This window comes from Gymnoscopelus microlampas (assembly GCF_963454915.1).
Source record: "Gymnoscopelus microlampas genome assembly, chromosome: 1".
NCBI lineage: Eukaryota > Metazoa > Chordata > Actinopteri > Myctophiformes > Myctophidae > Gymnoscopelus > Gymnoscopelus microlampas.
Window position 1 is genome coordinate 41,641,681 of NC_139962.1, and position 23,969 is coordinate 41,665,649.

General features: G+C 40.9%; 2 protein-coding genes across 3 annotated transcripts in view; one reads left to right on the forward strand and one right to left on the reverse strand.

The window, feature by feature from the left end:
- Positions 1-4,573, reverse strand: part of kctd3 (potassium channel tetramerization domain containing 3) — an 18,866-nt gene extending 14,293 nt beyond the window's left edge. For both annotated transcript variants that reach the window (XM_084044301.1, XM_084044300.1), the window contains exons 1-5: positions 4,098-4,573; positions 3,161-3,214; positions 1,101-1,146; positions 401-474; positions 102-160 (exon numbers count right to left, since the gene is read on the reverse strand). In XM_084044301.1, the coding sequence (XP_083900427.1) occupies positions 102-160; positions 401-474; positions 1,101-1,146; positions 3,161-3,214; positions 4,098-4,168 (304 nt within the window). In that variant the 5' untranslated portion in view covers positions 4,169-4,573. The remainder of the gene's footprint in view (positions 1-101; positions 161-400; positions 475-1,100; positions 1,147-3,160; positions 3,215-4,097) is intronic.
- Positions 4,574-6,890: 2,317 nt separating this feature from the next.
- LOC311045532 (nuclear receptor-binding protein-like) lies at positions 6,891-23,216 on the forward strand. The gene is made up of 18 exons (XM_084057432.1): positions 6,891-6,982; positions 7,667-8,035; positions 9,228-9,350; positions 11,125-11,226; positions 12,257-12,346; positions 13,164-13,204; positions 13,299-13,393; positions 13,729-13,812; positions 14,110-14,168; positions 14,250-14,348; positions 14,908-15,040; positions 15,331-15,421; positions 15,567-15,617; positions 15,882-16,017; positions 16,772-16,825; positions 17,069-17,132; positions 20,029-20,084; positions 20,437-23,216. The coding sequence occupies exons 2-18, from the start codon at positions 7,787-7,789 to the stop codon at positions 20,530-20,532; spliced, it is 1,623 nt and encodes a 540-aa protein (XP_083913558.1). The 5' UTR covers positions 6,891-6,982; positions 7,667-7,786; the 3' UTR covers positions 20,533-23,216.
- Positions 23,217-23,969: the final 753 nt, after the last annotated feature.

The following is a 23,969-nucleotide window of genomic DNA, read 5'->3' on the forward strand; positions in this document are numbered from 1 at the left end:
TTGGTAAACCATCTCCTCTCATAAGTATACTCAGTCAAGCTCTATATTACTTTGTGTTTTTGTTATCAAGTAAATAACTTCCATTCAGCCCTTGGACTCACCTAGAGGAGTTATCCCATAGAATTCAGCTTCATGGCGTAGGATGTTGATGTTGACTCCCCTACAAGATAAAGAGACATTAACCCATTAAGAACAGGAATGCAACGTGTCGTTTTTAGATTTCTTTGGCTATTCAAAAAAATAGCAGATATACAAGCTCACTGCGTGACGCATTATTTTTGAATAGTCAAAGATATCTTAAAATGACACAGCGTTCCCGGTCTTAATGGATTAAACTACACTGGACGCTTTGTCACCCTGCAGGGATAGAATAGAACAGTGCATTACGGAGACTTCTTACCGCAAGTCCAATTCTTTTGTTCGGAGGAAATTCAAGATTGGGGCAAAAGCTGTGGGATCCCTGTCGATAAATATCTGGAGGAAGAGGAGGTTTCATGATAGTTAACACTTTAATCTTTGTTTTTTCAATAAAATCTTACATAAGAATTGTTGTACCCACAACCTAATATTATATCTATAGAAAAAAACTAAAGTGAAAGATTTCTCCTGCTTTGTATACAGATGAGTTCACCAAATCCCATTTCAATAAGGCTTAAGTTAGGCATCATGTTGAAAGGTTTTGTATTTAGTTCTTAATTAATGCTTGAAATATTGAAATATTCAAAAAGAGCCATGGTTTCATTCAACAGTAACTAGTAACAGAGTTTTGTAGTATGTAATAGGATATTGTAGGATATTGATTTGTATGTGGTCTATCCTGACCTGAGGGGAACTAAACATGATGCTAAGGTCAAAGGTCTGAATTGGGAACAATGGATAGAGGCTGAGGTTGTAAAAATACAACCTGTCAATATGTTGTTTAAGATATGACCTTTCTGGGTCTTATGTGATCACTGATAGCCTACTATCCGTCTTGCACTAATCTTACACATAATTAAACTGCACCGAAACAGATTGAACTGAATATCTTCTTACTCCATGGATCATTTTGGAAAGCAAAAATAAATAAATAATCTGGCAGCAACAAAGACTATACTTACAGCTCCTGTTTCATCCCTTAGAGTTGATATCCTGCCGCTCAGCAAACTGAAAAACACATGTGCGGACAAGCACGCAAAGAGAGAGAGACACACACACACACACACACACACACACACACACACACACACACACACACACACACACACACACACACACACACACACACACACACACACACACACACACACACACACACACACACAATCCCATTTCAAAAAGTTACTAATGAACTTGAATATTATTAACTTGCTATTATTAACTAACTAATCTTAATGGTAGAGTATGTTAATACACTATAACTAGTACATTTGCAGTGGTTGCAGGTGGTCTCTCTACTCTTCTATTGACATTTTAGACCCTGGTGTCAGGTAGGACACCTACTGGTTGACAAGTAGTACGGTAAGCACATGGCACACCGGATTGGACACGAGATGCATCGTCATCTTTATTGTATTTTGGATATTACTGAATTTCCTCTCTCGTCAGGAGATTACATTATAAAATGTACAGATTGTAGCATTAAATTGCTATATTATTAAACTTGACAGACATGCAGGCAGGCAGTCAGGCATGCAGGCAGGCACAGTTGCATGGACACAGATAATACCAACAGACTACAACTGACACTCCCCAGTTAGCTGCTATCAATTGTGACTTGACTCTAGTGTTTTAGAGGTAGTGACTATAGTGCCAGTGCTAACCACCTGGTCCCTAAAACCTCCATTCATGTAGCAGTGACAGGTCCCATTGTTCAATGCAGAACAAGGCATTCGGTTATCAATAGCAGTGTGCAAGGCTACACTTACAGACTTTTCCCAAATTAAGATCCAATACCAAGTCTATTCACATCAACTTGATTTTCTGATGTTCAAACAAATTCAAAACAGATGGTACAGGATGAACTAGCTTGTCTCATTGTGGCCTATGGACATACATACTGTAGACTTTCCTTGATTTTTTGACACTATCATCATCACCACTATCACTCTTAAACACGTCCAGGAGGACGTGTTTAAGAGTAGCCAACACTATCATTTACAGGACTATAGTCATACATCACCTCAGTGTAACCAGTTTCAGCATCAATACCTACCTGTCACTAGCTACAGTATAACACTCCTTTTCAGTATTCATCTTTTTCAGCTCCATAGTTTATCATGTTGTTGTTGTTGTCATCATCATCATCATCATCATCATCATCATCATCAACAACACCATCATCATTTTAAAGACTCCATATCAGTTGACCAGGACAAATGAACCTTCTCAAGATCTACTGTTCTTGAGAAGTCAAATGACATCAGCAAGAATACTCTGAAGACTCTTGCAGTGGCCCTCATACAAGGTCATTACGATTATGCATGCACCTCATGGTATCACAACACCTCCAAGGCCTTAAAAACAAGGCTCCAAACATCCCAAAACAAACTTGTAAGGCTACTTCTTGGCCTCAATTACAAAACCCATCTAACCCCTGATCATTTTGATAGGATTGGATGGCTTAGGGTTGAGGACAGAGTACAGCAACTTGCTATGGGCCTGGTCTTCAAGATATACCACAACATTGGGATCCCCCTGTATTTGTCAAAATACTTCCAAAATGTTAATGATGTCCATGATCACAATACCAGAGGCAGCTCCACAAACCTTGTCCAACCCTTTTTTGGCTCAACAAAGGGAAGTAACTCGTTCTCATGCTATTCATCAAAAATGTGGAACGCCCTACCAAAAGGAGTAAAGGAGTGTAAAACCCTACTCTCTTTCAAAACTGCCCTAAAGATACACCTTCAGGAGGCTGCAATTGGAAAATGGCCCCTGTCTAAGTCCTAACCTAACCTACCCCCCTACCCCCCCCCCTCTCTCCTTCTTCTTTTGTACATATTTCTCACTCTTCATACCAGTAACCTGTAAACTGATTGTATGACATTCTATAGTAGTTGTGTCTTTTATGAGTCTTCCAGTTTAGTAGACCTTGTATTGTGAATTTGTACTTCCATGTACTGTTGTTCTCATGTCTTACTAAATAAAGTACATCAATCAATCAATCAATCAAACCAACCTTGAGAAGAAAGAGTCTGGGATCCACATTAGAGTCTGTCTGGAGGTGCTGAATCTGTCAAATAAATATATACACGATTTACAGTTATTACATGTGTAATAACTGTGTGTGTGTGTGTGTGTGTGTGTGTGTGTGTGTGTGTGTGTGTGTGTGTGTGTGTGTGTGTGTGTGTGTGTGTGTGTGTGTGTGTGTGTGTGTGTGTGTGTGTGTGTGTGTGTGTGTGTGTGTGTGTGTGTGTGTGTGTGTGTGTGTGTGTGTGTGTGTGCGCGCGTGTGTGTGTGTGTGTGTGTGTGTGTATTACAGGTTGTACACATGTGTTATTACTACACCATGCGTTACATTATGCACGGTCAAGAAGATGAGCAGGCAATCATTGTAACCCTATAATCATATGGTAACAGGACAGGTGGGCACCAATCCACCAAAACCATCTGGCCACCAAAACCAACTGGGCACTAGGGACATGTAGGCACCTGGACGAGTGGGCAGGGCACCTGAATTAGGATTAGGATTCGTGTCCAAGTGTTTTTTAACTTTTCATAGCATGCTGCTTTGTTTTTGGTAAGTGATATTTAACTGTTCTTTAAACCCCCAAACACAACATGTACTTTTGACCTCAGTACTATTTTGAAAAATAAACATATTATACTTTTGACCTAATTGATGTGTTGTGTTTGGGGGTTTAAAGAACAGTGGATTAAATATCACTTACCAACAACAAAGCAGAATGCTATGTAAAGTAAAAAAAAAAAACAGTTGTGGACACAACCCCTAATTCAGATGCCCACTCTTCCAGTTACCCCGTTGTCCTGGTGCCCATCTCTCGAGGTGCCCACTCATCCAGGTGCCCAGTCATCCCAAAGATATGGTGCCCCAATGTCCCTAGTGCCCACCTGTCTTGTATTCAATCATGTCATGGTATTAATGACCAGCCTACCTCGTCCCACCGACGTTTAACTGGATGATCTCTCCGATCCCAGGCGCTAAATGGTTACCATTCGTTGCCATGTTTACTGGGTTACTGGAAATGCTCTGATGTGTTCAGATCCAAATGCACAAGGCTTCCATCCAGCTCTTTATACTGTAAATAACAGATATGGTCTATACAGTACGTCCCTCTCCCAGTTAAGATGATGTCCCCTGCCTGCTGTCCTCCCAGCGTCCAGAAGATAAGAGATCCGCTAACATGCGACTCATGCAGATGGCCTCCTCCGCATAGTGGGCGTCGGGGAGACAGAGACAGGGGGTCCTGTTCTCCTGCTCCAAGACGTCCAACAGTCAGAGACACAAGTACTCCTTTATTTCACTGCTATGATGATCTGGTGAGCAGAGCGTGGACTTTTCTTATCGCGGATCACATCTTGCGCAGTATTTTGGCAACATGCTGCTGCCTCTCCCGAGTAGAGCACGTCATTACATTTCTGGATGCACTGTCAGATCGGGTACGCTCGATTTGTGTCACCGCTCTCTCGCTAGGGTGAGCGGGGTGACTAGCCCCTAGATCAAACCTAGCCCTCATACATGACTGTCATGATGATCTTCAAAATAGTGTTTGCACTTTCTCCCTTTTTGGTCCGTACAACTACAAAAACGTTCAAATTTCAAATATAAAGTGCACACCCAATGGCCACTGATGTTACAATTATGTACGGGCCTTTAGAAGTACTCGTATCTTCTGTATTGGACAATAAAAAGCATTTTTTCCCGATCGCTGGCCATTGTCTCATAGAGTTATAATGTGTCAGAGTGCAATACACCTTCCAGCCGATAGGGTAACCCGGTTAAAGCCATGGAGAAAATACGAAGAAAGTGGCCACCGATCGAATTAAAATGCTTTTTTAGAACAATACGGAAGATACGGGTACTTATGATGGCCCGTACATAATTGTAACATCCGTGGCCATAGGGTAAGCAATTTATATTTTAAACCTGAACGTTTTTGTAGATGTACGGGCCCAAAAAATAGCAAATGCAAACACTATTTTGAAGATCATCCATGATGGTCATGACAGATTGTGATCCATGGCTAGATCAGACCAAACCCGATAGCTCTATGAACCATACAGACGCCATATCACGAACACCATGAGCCACCAACCAACCCATGACATAAAACACGCCAACACCGAGTTATATATGATTACAACTACGCCACCTCATGTGTGTTCAGACATAATACATATATTCAACCAGTGATTAAGGAAGGCTATAGATTGATTAAATGCCTGCTCATCTGGGATTGTTTTTCACATCATGACTGACATGTACATTATCTTGACATGATACATTCTTAAAGTTTGATTTTGTAGATGGGAAATATGCTCTTTGAAACTTTCGTACGCCATTGTAAAAACAACAACATATATAGGCCTATATATTTGTTTTTGTTTTGTTTTGTTTTACTCCCATGTTTACATACACTGTCTTTGTAAACAAACTTTACAGTCCCCACGGTACAGCAAAATACATTTTAAATAATATTCATCAGTTGTCTGTAGTTTAATCAAGAACTGAGTCAATAATTATAATGTTTCCACTACTATTTATAATTGGTGGTGGTGGTACCTATTTATTAACATGTAATTATAAATCACTGATTGGGCCTTTAGATGTATTGGTTTTAAGGTTTTTATATACTCTGCGTTTTAGTTGCGCAGCCAGTTACTCCACGTCGTCCACGGCCCAGGGCTGCCATGTCTGCTTATTGTAAGCGACTGTGGGCTTGCTTTTCTGTAAAGTTGCTTGTAAATTAGTTGCTTGTTGCGTTTTTATTTATTTTTCTTTCTTTTCTTTTTTTTGAGGGGGGGGGGCGCTTGTTTTTAAAGTGTAGTTGCTTATTTAGGCTTGTTTCTAAAGTGTAGTTGCTTATTTGGGCTAGTTTCCTATACTGTTGTTTAAACCAGTGGTTCTCAAACATATTAATGTCAAGGAAATGTCATGTCAACAAAAATGTGGAATGCCCTACCAAAAGGAGTAAAGGAATGTAAAGCCCTAGGCTACTCACTTTCAAAACTGCCCTAAAGAAACACCTTCAGGAGGCTGCAATTCGAAAATAGCCCCTGTCAAAGTCTTAACTTAACCCCCCCCCTCTTCCTCTTTTTTTTCTTGTACATATTTTTTTATTTTTTTCTATTTTTTCATACCAGTAACCTGTAAGCTGATTGTATGACGTTCTGTATAGTATTGTGTATATCTGTCTGTCTCTTATATGTCATCATAATTTGTGTGCATGGGGATCTCATTTGAAACAGAATCTTCCAGTTTAGTAGACCTTGTATAGTGAATTTGTACTTACATGTACTGTTGTTCTTGTGTCTTACTAAATAAAGTACATCAATCAATCAAGGACCCCCATTTGTAGACCCAACCTTCTGAAAATATTTTGTGCCAGAGACAAGATTATTTGGATTTGAAAAAAATATTCCTAAACTAAACTAAACTTTTTTTCAAGATTTTTCTTTGAAAGTAGCAGATATATAAGCTCACGGTGAGCTTGTACTGTAGATCGGCTATTTTCAGATAGCCAATGCAGACTGGTGATGCGAGGTTAGCCAATGCATAGGTTAAGGTTTAAGGTAGCCCCGTTTGGAACCTCACTCTCCACGATAGCGCCGAGCTGTCGTGGAGAGTGTGAGGTTCATCATGTGGCCTGCAGTAGTTGCTTCTTTTGGGCTTGTTTTCATAGACCCGGTTGCTTATTTCTCACGCAAAACCTGGCAACACCACGTCCACGGCCCCTCCCACTCAGCTCCAACAATTCAACAGCAACATTCTTGACGGACTAAACAATATGCTTCGACTGTGTGTCCATAACACATAACTGTAAGTTATCCACAGATAAATAGCCTAACAGTAGTTGGTGTGTTATATGGTAGAGCCTTTTGTCACATTATATTATCTGTTGACACAGTGTGGTTGTTATTGCTTAGTAGTTAACGTTAGCTTGTGTTAGCCAGGAAAGTTAGCAAGAAGAAAGAGGGGCTGAAGTTGAGTTTAAGCTAAAGCTAACTGGTCGTCTTTTTTAGCTGGCTAATAACATAGCTGACTGGTGCTGTTACTGCTAACAAATTATGCCGAATTACAAACTAGTTAGTTAACTATCTCTGACATGGATGGTTGTTCAGTTAGCTGCTGGATAGCTAATCTGAGTTATAGTTGGCCTATAGGCCAACTATAGACTGTTGATGCTGACTGTTGAACAATACTAAGGTTGACACCACTGGTGTCAACCTTAGTATGGTTCAGTACAAAGACTACGTATTGATTGTAAACGTTAGTTGTAATACTTTTATCTACTGGCCTCCTCAAACTTCGAACAACATTCTCAAGTTTATTTCCAGTTGCTTTTTTTGTGTGCCATTTTCAATAAGCTGACTTGAAATAAACGTGGGGCCCCAAGCTCTTTCCTCTAGGGTCTATTAAGTATTTGGAAGTGACTTTAGACAATATAGAGGTCTGAATGGGGGGAGAATAAACTAAAACAGCATGTTTTGCCTTTGCTTCCAGTTCCTCAGCCTGGGTCCCAGGTCACTCTGAAGGAAGAGACGAGGGGAGTGAACAACTGAGAGAGAGAGAGCCCCTGAGAACGACAACGCGAAGGACGCAACACAAGTTGTATCATAAGTCATGTCAGAGGGAGAGGGCAAGTCACCTCCAGGTGCGGAGGGGACCAAGGCAGACGGGACTGCAGGACCTGTAACTGGTAATGGTGTTGTTAACGCCCAGCAGGGGGCAGGGAGCACATCTGTTTCTCCACCCGTATCCATCGCACCGCCTCCTGCTACCACGGCAACAGAGGATGAGGATGAGAGTGAAGATGAGTCCGATATTCTGGAGGAGAGCCCCTGTGGCCGCTGGCAGAAACGCAGAGAGGAGGTGAACTAGATATATCATATTATGTATAGAAACTGTAGCCTGGGATCGACTCCTTTTGGAAGTTTTCTGTTTTCTGTCTACTCTAGAGCGCATATCACTTTGCGTCATCAGGCGGGCAGAAACCAAAAACTCCTCCAAAATTATTCCCCTCGTCCAGATCAAATGAGTAATTTGATGATTCCGACACGTTTCTTCAAGTACTTCTTGGACTACTGTGTTCGGTATATCCATGTCTTATTCCAACTCGTAGCACAACTGGCGAGACTAGACCACTCAATTCGGCATTCATGTGGGGGAACAAAAACAATGCAACGCCAACCGGAAACCACTTTCTAGAATTCTACTGTAGGCATGGCCTTGACCGGCATCACACAGTCAGTTCAGAGTTCACTCTCACGGTTTCTCGCTCACAGCCATGTTGGAGAGAGAGCGAGATAATTTATTGCTGTCTCAAAATGCCTACGTCTCATCACTCAGTAAAAACTGAAGCTACTAATTAATTAAGGGTTTAAACCTTGGTTGTCGTGTGTTGCTGTCCAGGGTGCTTAAGGGTGCACAGAAATGTGTTTTCCTTATGCTAAGTTAATGTTATAATGCCTTTGCAAACATAGTTTAATAATAATTAATTTTATTTACAATGCACTTCACATTTTAATAAATCTCATAGTGCTAAAATAAACATTTGCATAAAAAGCATCACGCCACTATAACAAATATCTAAGAAAGAAGAAACAAAACATTAAAAACATGAATGCATAAAGCCCAGAGTTAAAACATAATTAAAAATTAAAAATAATAAACAGATTGCGGTACTCTCAGGTGGTGAGGAAAGGCATTCCACAATCGGGAGGGGAGGGGGGGGTCGAGCAGAAGGCCCGGTCGCCCATGGTATGTAGCTTGTTCTTGGGGGGCTGGAGGAGCTTAGTGTTTGTAGATCGGAGGTTCGAGTTGAGGTTTGTGGGGAGACTAGTTCTTAGAGGTAGGAAGCAGCGTTTCCTTGGATGCACTGATGAGTTCAAAGGGATATTATCTTGTTATTCTCACCTGTACTAATCAGTTATTTAGTTTAATGCAGTTGGACACACAATCCAGAATTCCCATGTATTTGTTTTTTACCACAGCTGTTCTCTAAATCTCTATTGGTGTTCACATGTCATCTAAATCATTTGTTTTGCATGCATTTCTACTGTAGGTGAATCAGCGTAATGTCCCAGGCATAGATGCAGCCTATCTGGCCATGGACACAGAGGAAGGGGTGGAAGTGGTGTGGAATGAAGTTATGTTCTCAGAGAGAAAGAACTTCAAACTACAGGAGGTAAATATGAGTTGGGGATCAAGAAAGAGATAGGATTATAACTGGTACAGTATATCACTGTACACAAACTGGTATATCCCTGTACATTACCTGGTATATTACAGCACATTAGCTTATGTATCACTGTGGATTAGCTGGTATATCACTGTACCAGGGTTTCCCCTATATATTTTTGGGGTCGGCCAATGTGGCCAATAAGATGCTATTTTAGTGGTTAGTTCACAGAGAGTGGCCAAATGTTAAATTGACAGTCTATATCTATAATGTAATATACGTCACGTGCGTGTTTGCAGATACATGCGTGTGCATTACTAACTAACCCAACTGATCGCTACACCTCGTTACTGTTGTGCAGCGCTTCTTTCCACCACTGTCTTCATAAATGCACTAGAGTTTCCTAAAGCATAATTTATACTCCAAAAAGAACAGATAGCGAAACAGTATATCGACAGTCGACACACTATCAATAGATCTACAAGCTTACACCGTGTCATGAGGCTTGTAGATCTGCTCTTTTTGGTATGCTACACCGTCGTACTACAGTATAACGCTACTAGTTATAGCATGTTTTGGGATTTGCATATTGTTCAATATTTACATAGTAACCTAAATAATCAGGTTTGTTTGTGGCTCTATTAGGTTACTTGAGAGAAAGACCACTGCTGATGTTTACCCAACTGTAAGATAGCATTTTCAACTGTTTAAGCATTGCTCTACAATACTGGCTCTGTGTATACAGTATGCATATATAGTGGTGAGCAGATCACTGTATATACAATGTGGAAAAACCAGTGTGGAGTCGTTCTGGTGGAACTGAACTACTGTACTGTTACCTAAGGGTGTTGTCAGTGGCTTCATGTATACATGAGGGCACTGAGATTCTAACTGTATTTAAATTGGGTATTGTTCATGTCTATTGTTCATGTCTATGTAGGACACTGAGCTGCACTCTCCGTCTCTCTGCCTTAGACTGAGGTTTGGAAAAGTCACACCCAATGAGATAAAACTGTATTGTATTCCTGAGGGGACATTGCGTTATTACCACAGCCAAGCATTTGAGTAAATACATAGTAACTCAAGTACTCAATGATTAAACCACTTAAACCCTATATACTTGAGCTTGTAGATATGCTATTTTCGCAGGATGTTCACCCCAGAATAGGGACGCTCGCGCTAGCGTTCATGTGGTTAATATCCCTGTACAATAAGTAAACACACACATTTTCTCTGCAGTGCTGTTTTAATTTGAATTAAATATACGTTTTGTGTATATGAAAGCAAGTAGTTTATTTCCACCCTGAAAATCTTATTTTAAAGGTTTCTAACCAGTAGGTGGCAGTAGAGAGGACAGAGGATGATGTCAATGTTGTAACTACTGAGTCAGGATGGAACGCAAGTTGAAATTTTGTATTTGACAATGATTGATGTTCTGTGTGCAGCAGCCTGTTTGAATTCCTGTCCATATAATGATCCATTGCAGACCCCAAACAGATAGTTTCATTGATAGTATGTGTGATTGTGTTTGAGTGTAATCACTGGTTTTGAATTTGTCTTTATTCTTTCGCCGCATTTATATCTCAAGTATTTGTCTCTTTCTGCTTTGTGCTGAGAGTAAGCAATATGTGTGTGTGTGTGTGTGTGTGTGTGTGTGTGTGTGTGTGTGTGTGTGTGTGTGTGTGTGTGTGTGTGTGTGTGTGTGTGTGTGTGTGTGTGTGTGTGTGTGTGTGTGTGTGTGTGTGTGTGTGTGTGTGTGTGTGTGTGTGTGTTTAAACAGGATAAGGTGAGGGCAGTGTTTGACAACCTGATCCAGTTGGAACATCTGAACATCGTCAAGTTCCACAAATACTGGGCCGACATCAAGGATACCCGAGCTCGGGTAAGTCTGATGCCCAGGCAGATACTAATGCACACTGACAGTCTGGAGACTAGATACTAATAATAAAGGATAGTCAGGGGATTAGATACTAGTAATCACGTATACTGTAGTTTGGATGTTAATTACTAATAGTTAGTGATATTCTGGTGATTAGATTAGTCTCGCAAGCCAGACTGTTACCTCCCACAACTTTCCAATGCTTCTGTCATATAGTCTGGACTCTGGAGCATGGAAGTGCTGAAAATGACCCGGGGGTAAAGCGGATGTCCCGCCTCCCCACCCACTTCCGCCTCGTCTTTGCAGTCGCGCAAATTTGTCTACTGCCTACTGTAAATCAAATTATTCTAAGCATATATAGCTTGCTACTTAGCAGAAATGAAAATTAAAATATAGATTTTAAAGATATTTTACAATATATTTCTGTGAATGGAAATGACAAACATATGACCGCTTCCTTTCTCAGCTTTCGGGAGGTATAGTTCCAGACTCTATATAGCATTTGGAGATTGAGGAATAGTTGTCTGGCTATGCGAGACTATGATTAGATACTAATAGTCAGTGATAACCTGGATGTTAGATAGATACTAATAGTCAGTGATAGTCCGCAGGTTAGAGAAGCTACCTTGTAACCGAATGGTCACCATTCTGAGTTCAACTGTTTGAAAATGGTCCAAGTAAACTAAATTAGTTGTTGATCTGTAGCCGCTTAGTCAACAGCAGCCCTCTCAGCATGTAATGTAATAAAAATTATTAATTTCTGTTATTAGATCCACCAAGGAGGAAATGTTTTCCTGTCTCTTAATGACCTGTCTGTCTCCAATATATCTAAAAAAGTTGCTGTGCACATTCATACCCCTGAGCTGAAGACACCTAGTACTTTTGGTGGCCCCAGGACCTTTGCTCCTGTGCCAAATGAACAAACTGGGAATATTGTTGGGCCTTGGCTGCAGATCTGTACTCTGCTGAGTTCATTCTTGTTTAGATACTGCCTGGTCTGGTTCCTCATGGGTTCATGTGACATCTTCCTCAGGTGATTTTCATCACAGAGTACATGTCATCAGGAAGTTTGAAGCAGTTTCTGAAGAAGACCAAGAAGAATCACAAGACAATGAATGAAAAGGTAACATTTGATAACATCTAGAGACGGCAAAGATTTACATTTAAAAAGAGGAGTACAAACTTCAGATGGCCTGCCAGGCTGCCACATGTATGTTGTGTCATGACACTGATGTCAGTAGCCTCATAAACCGTAAAATCCTCAAGAGAGAGTGTAGAAATGGAACCAAATGGACCTGTAACACTGGGGATTTTACTGTGTAATTATAGAAGTGAGAAATGGCTGTGGAGGGAAGAAAGAACAAAAAAAAATACTTTGTTTACTATTCTGGTTCATCAGTCTAATCATTGCTATTGGTTTTTAGTTGTTATGCTGTGTGGTGGATCCAGGGAGAGGTAACCTCAAGTTATAGTTTGAAACTCTGAGTACAAAGGACCCCCTGGGGCTTTTTGTGTTATCCTTTTAGCACAACCTTTGACCTGTACTGTTAATATTAATAAGCATGTTAATAAAGTATTAAATCAATCTATCAATATTATCAAGACCCCAGGAAGAGTAGCTCCTGATAAGGTAGTAGCTAATGGGTATCCAAATGAACAAATAAATAAACTAGATAAGCAGCTATCGCTGAATTCACACCAGCGTTGCAGCAAAGTTGAGAAAAGTTCTACTTTTCAGCTGCTGCTCTGCGGCAGGACAGCAAAAATAAATGATCATTCATGAATTGTCCCGGTGCGTAATCCTGCATTGTGGCATTCAGCTGTATTCCACAAATAGCATATATGTCCCCATATATGGGCATAGCGGTCTGACCGGCGGTTCTACTCAACTTGATCTCCATATCTGTCATTATATATATTTTCTGTGTGTGATTTTGCAGGCCTGGAAGAGATGGTGTAACCAGATCCTCTCTGCTCTCAGGTCAGTGTACAGCTACACTAAATTAAATTATATGAATGCAGTATATTAATGGTATGTTTTGGTTAAATATATATGTTTTGTGTGTGCACTGTAGTTACCTCCACTCCTGTGACCCTCCCATCATCCATGGTAATCTGACCTGTGACACAATTTTCATCCAACACAACGGACTCATTAAGATCGGCTCAGGTATGGCACAATCAAATGGCAGCCAGTTATGAACCTTGTGATGGATTGTTCTCTCCCCTTTTTCTCACAATTTAGTTATTACGAGTATTCCCCCTATTTAGACCAATCAAAGTTCTTGTCTGGAACTACCCGCGGTATATGCTCTCGTAACCTCTGTCACGTGTCTTCTCTAAAATTAATATTATATGTCCATCACTTAAAACCTTCTCTCCTCCTTGCCTTCTATCTCTCCCTCCTCTCTTTCTTTTTTTTTCTCTTCGCTTCTACCCTTCTTTCTCCTATCTTTCTACTCCATCTTCTATCTTCCCTCCTCGTCTCTTTTGCTACATCTCCAGTTGCTCCAGACACCATTAACAACCATGTGAAAACGTGTCGTGAAGAACAGAAGAACCTGCACTTCTTTGCTCCAGAATATGGAGGTATAGTGAAAGAATGTTACTGTATTTGTTAAGTTACATAAATATTTCCCCACATGAGCACTTGAGTGTGGAGATGCAAGGTCTCTACAAGACAGACACACAGGATATCTGTTAACATAAGATTTAAAGACATTTTATATTTTAACCTGATCAGAAAGTGAAGTCTTACCTGTTGATCCGGGACTTACCTCTACTTGGGGGGTCGCAACATTATTGTTAATTGGCAGCACAGTTGACGGGCTACTGTGTTACCTGTGTTTTGAATTCTCTGTTTAATTCTGTGTTCTCTCTCTGTAGCGGTTGCTGATGTGACCACAGCTGTGGACATCTACTCCTTTGGCATGTGTGCCTTAGAGGTGAAACACAACTCTAAAACACATCATTATTAATCATCTAGCTTCCAAAACAAGCTACTAACCTGTGTGCGTGTCTTGTAGATGGCGGTCCTAGAGATCCAGGGTAATGGAGAGTCCTCGTACGTTTCCCAGGAGGCCATCAACAACGCCATTCAGTCCCTAGAGGACCCCCTGCAGAGGGTAAGGAAGGAGTTCAAAAGAATGGCGTTAAACATACTGTAGATTATAATATATTCACAGAGAGTGTGTGTGTGTGTCCTTCCCGTCGCCTACAATATGTGTATATTCTACGAACAGTAAATGTGAAAAGACCAAACAGACGACAGCAGGGACAGCATCAAAGATCAGCAGTGATCCCTCCAAAAGAAAGTAAATCTCTTACAGAGCTCCCTCAGTGCAGGGACGAGTCACCTCCTCATTTACACAACAAGCACCATGATGATTCTCTGTGTGGAAAATGCCATCACTGCACGCCCCTTCTCCTACTCAAGTGTATATGCTGATTGGCTTGAAATTGACCAAATACAGGCGATGGCCAAGCACTGATTCATTCATTGAGTCAAACCCCAACTACATAATTATGTTATGCATACACCAAGCAGAAGACCCACAAGGTTCAGAACCCCTGCTGATTTAGACCGACTGTTGGCTTGTCATAATTTAAGATATTCATATCTCATGTGTGTGTAACAGAAATGAATTGCCCTTGTTCTTTGTGTGCGTGCGCGTGTGTGTCCAGGACTTCATCCAGGAATGTCTGAAGTGTGATCCTACCAGGAGGCCTACAGCCAGAGAACTGCTGTTCAACCAGGCTCTGTTTGAAGTTCCTCAACTCAAACTACTGGCTGCACACTGCACTGTCAGCCACCAACGTAAGACACAGTATGATGATGTTGTAGTCGGTATGTTTATAGTCAGTCGTCAGTCTAATGCCTCATTTTTACGTGATTGTATTGCGTACACCGAAAATAGTCTATCCAAGCTCACAACAACGTCGCATTGCGACACGCTGTGAGCTTGTAAATCAGCTATTTTCAGTGAGTGACTAGTATGAACCAGGCTTAAGTATGTATTTATATTCACTATGTTGTCATAGTCAGTATGTTGTGGTTGCTATTGATGGTCATCATGTTGTGTTGATGCTTAGTATTTGTTTCTCCAGACATGATACCTGAGAACGCCTTGGAGGAAATCACAAAGAACATGGACCCCAACCTCATCATTGCTGAGATCAAAGATGGAGTGCAGCTCAAGTAAACAATTTTGACTAAATGTAATGATTTAATGTCTGTATTGGACTGGATATTAAAAAATGTTTCATCAGAAACTGTAGTCAGATATGATCCATGTAGCTATTATGTAGTTCTGTCATCATTAATGTGTTTCTCATCTCCTCAGACTCTCTCAGTTCCCTGCCTTGGAGCTGGATAAATTCCTGGAAGATGTGAGGTGAGATACTATAAAGTTCTGCAGTATACTATCTAGCCACATGGGGGCACTACAGGACTAGTTTCTACTTTTCATTACTTCTCTGTTTCCAGAATGGTTCAATGTGATATTTTCTCTTAGAGAAAATACTGAAATATCAGTATGTCGTTTTTTTAATCAAATCAGTTTCTCCTCCTTCCCATCCTCACGTCTGTGTTCCTCTCTATCTCTGACTGTCTCTCACTCGTACTCTCACCACATCTCCTTTCCTTCCCTCTCTGTCAGGAATGGTATCTATCCCCTGACAGCGTTTGGTCTGGCCCGCCCTCAGCAGCCTCAACAGGAAATGGTCCAATCTCCTATTGTCACTCCCTCAGTCAAATCGCCCACACCTGAACCTGCAGAACAGGAGACACGCAAGGTTCGTGGGTGTTTGTGAGTGTGTGCATGCAAATCTAATTCAGACAAAATCAGTTTGGACCTGCATTGTAGGCTCAACCAGATGAATCTAAATGTTTTCCACACTTCCTACAGAGTGAGGTAATTGAAAAGGTGTGTGAACTATGGCACTGCATCTAGTGTCCAATCCGGTGTGCCCTCTGCTTCAAATAACTTTATTGAAATTGTCAAACTGTGGGTGTCCTACCTGAAACCAGGGTCTACATTTCTCAATGGAAGAGTAGGGAGACCAACTCCAACCACTGCAGATATGCTATTCAAGAGCTTATATTGTATTAACATAAACATACCATTCATCATTAAAATGAGTCTTGGATTGTAGCTTTAATATAATGAGTGCTTCATGGCACAGTTAAAGGGGCAATGTGCCAATTCTACAAAATGATCTGTTTACTCATCATGTGGAGAATAACGTGTTTTAGAGTGAGCGGTGGAAAGCCTGAGAAAGTTACCTGAGTGATGTCAACTCACATAACCTAAGATCTGCTCACTGTCGGCACAGAAGAAGACATTAAAGTTTTTCCACATTCTGTAATCTGTACTATAAAGATACTATACTCCACAAGACGAGTGAACCAAATTCTGAAAATCAACACAGACCTTTAGAAAATATTGATGTACATAATAAAATGTTGTATTAACAGTATGTAATGTGATGTTGATCATAATAAAATGTTTAGTATTTTTCTGTACATTACCCTGTCTGTTTTCTGTAGGTGGTTCATATGCAGTGTAACATTGAGCCTGTGGAGGAAGGAGCCAAACATCACGTAAGTCTCTTTTACAGTTCATTGACAAGGACACAAACCGAAACACATCCAGTTAGCTGTTGTTTAAATAATACTATCTTGTCAGGAATACTGAAGCCCACAACATAATTTCTCCGAGTATTGTTTTCTTTCATAATATAGTAACTACTGTGTACATTATAGCTAGGTAAGCTAACATCTGACCAACAGTGTGGTAATAATAACAACAAGCTGATTTCTAAGATGTACCCTTCTGTCTGACAGCTGACGTTACTGTTGAAACTGGAAGACAAGCTCAACAGACATCTAAGCTGTGACCTGTTACCAAGTAAGAGAGACACACACACACACACACACACACACACACACACACACACACGTCGTGAATCAGTCATGCTGTATGTAAACGGCATGGTGCTGGCTTTCTATGAGCGCTCAAGTAATCATAACTGTTCCCTAATATATTTCTAAAACATATTAAAGAAAGTAGCTGAAGGCCACTGTACTGAGACACTGTGATATGTTTACGTACATGACGACGTACATTTTATCCGGGTCACTGTCACGTCTCAGATTTTACCACAGAATTTGGTGCCTGTGTGTCTCCAAATGAACACTCTGTTGCATGTGGTGCCTGTGTGGCCCCTCTCGGTGTGTGTGAAAGTGAGAGTGGGATTCCAGTGAGAGGCGTGAAGATCAGATGAAAGCAGTTTGAGATTGTTATGGACAGATGGAAACCATAGAAATGAAAGTTAGACATCTGTTTGTTTGCTTCCTTTTTTATTTGTTGGTTTGCTTTGTTAACATTTTTAATGGGTTTCAAACCCCTGGTGCCTTTGACTCAAAAGTATATGAAAACATTTTGCTATACTGTAGGAACACTGTCTTGGTGGTGCTAAAGGTTTTGTTCTTCTGATTACAAATGGAAATGAGACACAATTGTTCTGATGGTTAAAGTATGTGTATGGGAAGTATGATTAAACAGGCACACACTGGTATGGCAGGCATGTGTAGTGTTGCAGGCGTGTAGAGAATGTTTAGCGTGTGTAGAGACAGCTGTCGCTTTATTGGGGCAGGAGTTGACCATCCCTCCACTAGAGAGACACTCTCTCAATCTCTCTCTCTTTCTCACACACACACACACACACCCTTTACTCTTTCTCCTGCTGCTATCAGAGGGTTTTCTTTTATGCTTTTCTTATCAATATACCTTCATGGCAAAGTCCAATGTAGCAGTGCACTGAGCCACGAGTTAACTGGGTTTCACCTCTCCCATGATAAGTTATACCATTATGCGCCGAGCATACGGTCCTCCACTAGCTCCATTATCCTCCCCTAACCCCAGTCCCTCACCCCTAGCTCGAGTCTCCTCTAAAGGCCCTGACAGATAGAAGGTGTCAATGATGTGTGTTATGTGAGGCCAGATGTTCACCATAATTGCACTGTAATTATTTATTATTATTATAATTTGAACCACACCGACCTGATCGAGGGAAGTAACTGCCTCTCTTTGGAATCCCACTCTCACTTATACGCTCATGTATTGTACACAGACACACAAACACAAGTGTGCGCTGTTCTATTATGTTCAATTTAGAGTAGTACTCTCTTTCTCTTCTCTGCAACCACGGTGCAATTCAGATCAGAAGCAGTGTTGCCGTGACCGCTTATTATAAGCGAGTTGCTTGTAAAAAATATTGGTGGCGTTGTTTTTAGCTTATTTCTAAAGTTTTTTTTTTTCTTTGAAAATAGCTGCGACGCGTTGTGAGCTTGTAGATCGGCTATTTTATTTGTATATAGGTTTAAAGTGCTCATGCGGTCTAGTCGCTTTTGTTGGGCTTGTTTTCATAGACCTGGTTGCTTATTTTTCTCGCAAAATCTGGCAATACTGTTCAGAGATACACGCACACACGCACACACATACACACACACAGCTCTCTCTCTGTCTGCAAGCCCTATTCCTCTGAAATAAACAGCCCCATCCTCGAGCAGGCTCGCTCACTCTCTCAATCTGTTTTATAATGTTTAACTTAATACAGGAATGTCTAGACTAGCCACGGTGCGTGGCTGTAATGTGCTCTCATTGGCTGTAGCGTGGCTCTAGATCGGGCCGACATCTTCTCGGAGCACCTTACACACTGCGCGATCAACACCTCGGCAAGAAATGCCCGATCTTGACTGAGATCGGTGGTTTTGTCGGCAAACACCAAAAATGCTCCCCGATAGCCAAATCGGGTCAAATGTCGTACAGTGTGTAGGGGTCTTAAACAAACCCATTATTTTACAGGATCTCTGCAGAAATGTGTGGACTATGTTTCTCAAAAGAGAGAATGGTCATACAAGTGAAAACACGATTCACGAACACAACGTATGAACTTGTCAGTGCCTGGATACACAGTATATATTGTATGATAATGGTCTGTGCCCGAATGGACACTCGAAAATAGAGCCGTGTTCTGAAAGACACATCAACAACTTTTGATGTGACCACTTTATGCCTCCAGTGTGCTCCCAGACTATCACCCCTAGCCCCAGTCCCTCAGATCTAGCCCTCGCTGCTATTTCTTTGTCTTGTCCTGAGTACATTACAGCTACAGTGACAGATTGACAGCTAGTTTATTAAAAGCCAGCCGACCGTGAACACTGCTCTCTGGCAGGGTTTCTACATACCTGTACCAGGGCTGGGGAATCTGTCCAGTTTGGTTAAAAGTTAAACTGGAATGGTCTTGTGAGCTTGTAAATTAAGTCAGTTAAAGACTTATTCAGGGATCCAAAGTTTGCTTTCATTAAATAGAAATGTGTTCCTAGAGTACCTATCTGTTTGTTTATTTGGATCCCCATTAGCTACTACCTTAGCAGCAGCTACTCTTCCTGGTGTCCAGATCTGTTATCTGTGATGTGGCTCAGAAGTGAAAACCGTGAACAGAACATGTTGAATATGCTCTCTATATCTTCTCTGGTTCTTTATTGTTTGACAAGTAGACTCAATCCAGCACAGTTAAGGTTTTGTAAATGTTTAAAATAATGTGTAATGCTTATTCTTGGCGTGCCTCTTAAATGGCATTTGGCCGTATGAGGCTGAAACTTTACTGACATCCTTTTAGGGGAGGTGATAACTCCTCTGGTCCTTCCTGCCCGTTACACTGGAAGGGTGTGTGTATGCGTTGGGGCTTGTGTGTGGTTTCACATTCTAAGTGCCTTGCCGCGTGTGTTCTGTGTTTCAGATGAGAATGTTCAAGAGCTGGCTGGTGAGCTGGTACAACTGGGCTTCATCAGTGAGGTGAGAAACTGTGTGTTTGAGTGTGTGTGTGGGGGGTGTAATTGAGCTTGATATTTTAATCCTAAAGTGTTATTGAAAAGTGCCGTGACCCCTAATTGCTCAATGGTCTCTTTATCTATGCAGCCCACACCAGCAATAACATACAGTATATTAGTCATACAAATACTGACATACTCCTATCAACAGTGTGTACGGCCACTTCAGCTGCGTGAGATGGAATATTTAATATTTTTTTCTGCTTCTCCCTACAGACTATAATATAGCCTGTAGACTCAGATATTATCTGAGTGTGCATTTATGCACTGTATTTGCAATTGTTTGTAACCTGACTGAATGTGTTTTGTGTCACTAGATGGACCAAAGCAGATTAGCATCTGTGCTAGAGGAGGCCTTCACAAAGTTCTTCAACAGGAACGGGTCCCTAAATCCGGTTACCGTGTCTTCATAGGAGTCTGTGCGGTTACAGACTCTTCATGCAAATCATCGCTGTTACTCTTTCTTCATATGTGTCAATGCTGTTACCATCTTCATATGGACTTGTCATAATGACTCTGTCAACCCTGTTCTACTTCTGCATTTTCCTGTTTTTTCTGCTAAGGCTGAGATGATTCTGCCAGCAGATTGGGTTTTGCTTCGACATTGGAGAGCCTTTGTAAGAGCACACAACACCATTAATGAGAAAACATGGAGGTGTCAAAAGAAACATTCAAGCTCTTTCACAAGCCATACGCAGTGAATATACGCAGTGTATCATTTTATCTTATGGGAGGATCTGCTATTTATTTGAAGATGAGCTGAAAGTTTCCTCATTAATATAGTTAATGGTCTCATAATACTGCAGGAGTATGTGAGTGGGTTTGTAGTTGTCAAACATAACCATGCCCATATAGACCAGCTTGTCAAAGGTGTACATTAACATCCACACCTGTAAAGCACTTAGTTGCATAGCGTTGTGAATACTGTAGGTGATGGTTAGGAGTGGTTTGTCTAATGAGTCTGTCTTCTCAGGGTGACAGAATGTATTTCTAACTTGTATCACAGGGCGATGCATTTCAAACCCCTCCCCTAGCTGACTGAATCTCCTCATTAGATCAGTTCTACTCCTCACTCAGCTCAATATGCCTGATCTACACCTCCAGCCCATCACTACCAAATACAGACCTTAAGTGAACTGGTCAGAATAGAAGGCATGGTTTCAAAATTCCACTTTAGAAGAATGTAACGGTAAATACAACTTGACCCAAATCTATCGATCAAATGCATTATAGCAGTTCAGTCCTGTTTATGACTCCTGACTGTTGTTCTGCTGAGTTAAGATGTGACATGGTTACTGTGACATACAAGTCAGTGTTGGTGGTTTTCAATGCATAAGTCGGTATTGTGTTATTTAGCTTTTTAAGTTTCTGTACGGTTTGCCTTGTAGATGTGTGTGTGTGTGTGCACACAGACACGCCTTAAGGTTCTCTCTCGGCTCTGTTTAGGTCACATTTGTATGTTTATTTTATGTGTTTGCTGCTCAGCGGGTGTACACGTGCACACATGCTACTCTGCCTTGACAGTTGTCCTCTCAGTTTGGCCACACAGTGTTAGACTGTGCACGTGTCCTGAACCTAGCTGCCATACTGTGGAAAGAGAAGCCAGCCTTCTTCTCACTTACAATTCGTAGAAGATGTCAGGAGTTTTATTTATGTTATAAATGTGTCTTTTATGTTCTTTTCTTTTTTTAAACAAAGGGTTTACTGTGGTGTGAGACCACACTGTCTGGAGACTGAGCCAATACAATACTGTAATGTTACTGTTCCTTCTTGTGTTGATAACTGACCGTAGGTGCGAAAGTGGCAGCCTTCTGGCTTGATGTCAGTCTGCGCCCCACCATGGGGACGGCTGCTTACACAGTGAAGCTGGGGTTTGATATGTGGATGAGTCAAATCAGAAGCAAGCCATGTTTATGCATCTGGTCAGTTTTGAAGACACGTTTGATCTTGAATCACGAGTCATTTAATGGAGAGGATTTGGTCATCCATGTGTATATCCTAGATATCAAGTCAGTGCCTTGATTTAAGATTAGGGGAGACATCGGTGGCTTATCTCGTCGAAAATTGTACCTTGTGTTGATGTGTAGGTGTAGAGCTTAAGAGCTTATAATTAGTTGTGCATGGGTGTCCCACACCGAAAATAGCCAATCTACAAGCAGATCTGCTATTTATTGGGTGAGACACCGGCGCACAACCAAGTATAAATCAGGCATGTCCACAAGCTCCTAGAATAAGAAAGGCAGTAGAAATCCACAAGTCATAAAATGATGACAAGGAACTATAATAGTGTGACCTTTCAGGCAGAGTTTCTGATATGTTACTTGGCAACAACCACAGACATAAATATTTGGCTAACTTGACTTGGCTACCTTGCCGATGGATGGAAACTATAGATGGCAAACCCTCTCTGTAGATGACTTATCACTCTTAAGGATGAATATATGTGATGTTACATCGTTATACTGTCATCCTTGCAGACCAGGGCCTGTATGACTTTTATATCGTTTGAAATATGTTAACTTTAGTTGTGGTTCTCTTGAGCAGATATTTGTTGAGATCAGATGAATTAAGGTCTCCTGATGTAATTACTTTAACATATTCCGCTATTGTGCACTGGTCTGCATGCTATACTGTAGCTCATCTGATCACATTGATTTAACCTTATTTTATTCTCTTATCTACATTTCTATTTTTGAAACGGTCAGATTGTATAATCCAAAGAGATGCTGCTCTGAGGCAAGTCAGGAGTGTGTTTATATCTGTCTCCTGTAAATGTTAAACCAATATGACCATCAATGAAGCCTTATAATGATGCTCTCTCATGTTCACTGTATTTTTATCTTCAAATGAAATCTTTTCTACCCAAAGTGGTGTTGGAACAATTGATATGAATTAGTCATTGGGGTGTTATAGATGTGATCTATTGATTGCACTTTACCTGTGTTTGTTCTGACACAATTGATATATGTATGACACTTTGCGCGCATGCGTTTGTGTTCTGACAGACTGTAATGTAGCTGGAGAGAGTGAAAACCATGAGATTAGGCCTATCGGTATGTACTTTGGGTATTCTTTCAAATAAACATGTTAAACAAGACTCTTTTGCTTCAAACTGTTTATTCATCAAAGCTAAGTATAGGGCATAGCAGCGGTGGCCACTTTATGGTGCCACAGATAGAAACCCCATTCATTTCCCATAGAGATTTCCAAAAATATTTAAATCAATTATTTTAAGCCTAGAACCAAGCCATCCAGGCTCCTGGTGAATCATGACCATAAAACATTTGATTCTGTGTCAAAATATATTTGGACATTTAATTATATTAATATATACTATATTTAGTAAATACCATTAGCTTTGTGGTTTTCAAATATTTGTTGTAGTCAGGATTACCCCAAGGACCCCTACACGTCCTTGAGGTTCCAGGGCATCCCCAGCTAAATGATTTATATTTAGGAACCAAATGGTCTTATGTCTGTCGGTAACTCCTGAATTAAATTAACACAGAGGATCTTACAGTGTAGATTGGGGTCCCACCGTCCCAGAGATAAGAATCTTACCAAATGGGGGGGGGGGGGTCTCAGGTCTGTGACCATAATGCAAACTGGGGGTTCCTTGAAAAAGGTTGATTCTTAACCTTTTTAGGATGTTACCACCCAAAATAATCATATATGAACTGGGGACCCCCCACCTGACCTGATAAGCACTTGGAATGTAGGCGTTGAGACATTCAATTTTGTTTGACTGCTATTTTCACAATTTCTGTCTTGACCAGTTTTTTTATAGTATAGTTTGTTGATTACTTTTGATGCAGAAGGCCTAATTTTTAAAAAGTAATCTGGGGACCCC

Coding starts and splice junctions, on each gene's coding strand:
- LOC311045532 (XM_084057432.1), top strand. CDS start 7,787: ATGTCAGAGGGAGAGGGCAAGTCACCTCCAGGTGCGGAGGGGACCAAG. Junction 9,351..11,124: donor AGAACTTCAAACTACAGGAG/GTAAATATGAGT, acceptor GTGTTTAAACAG/GATAAGGTGAGGGCAGTGTT. Junction 15,618..15,881: donor AAATTCCTGGAAGATGTGAG/GTGAGATACTAT, acceptor CCTCTCTGTCAG/GAATGGTATCTATCCCCTGA.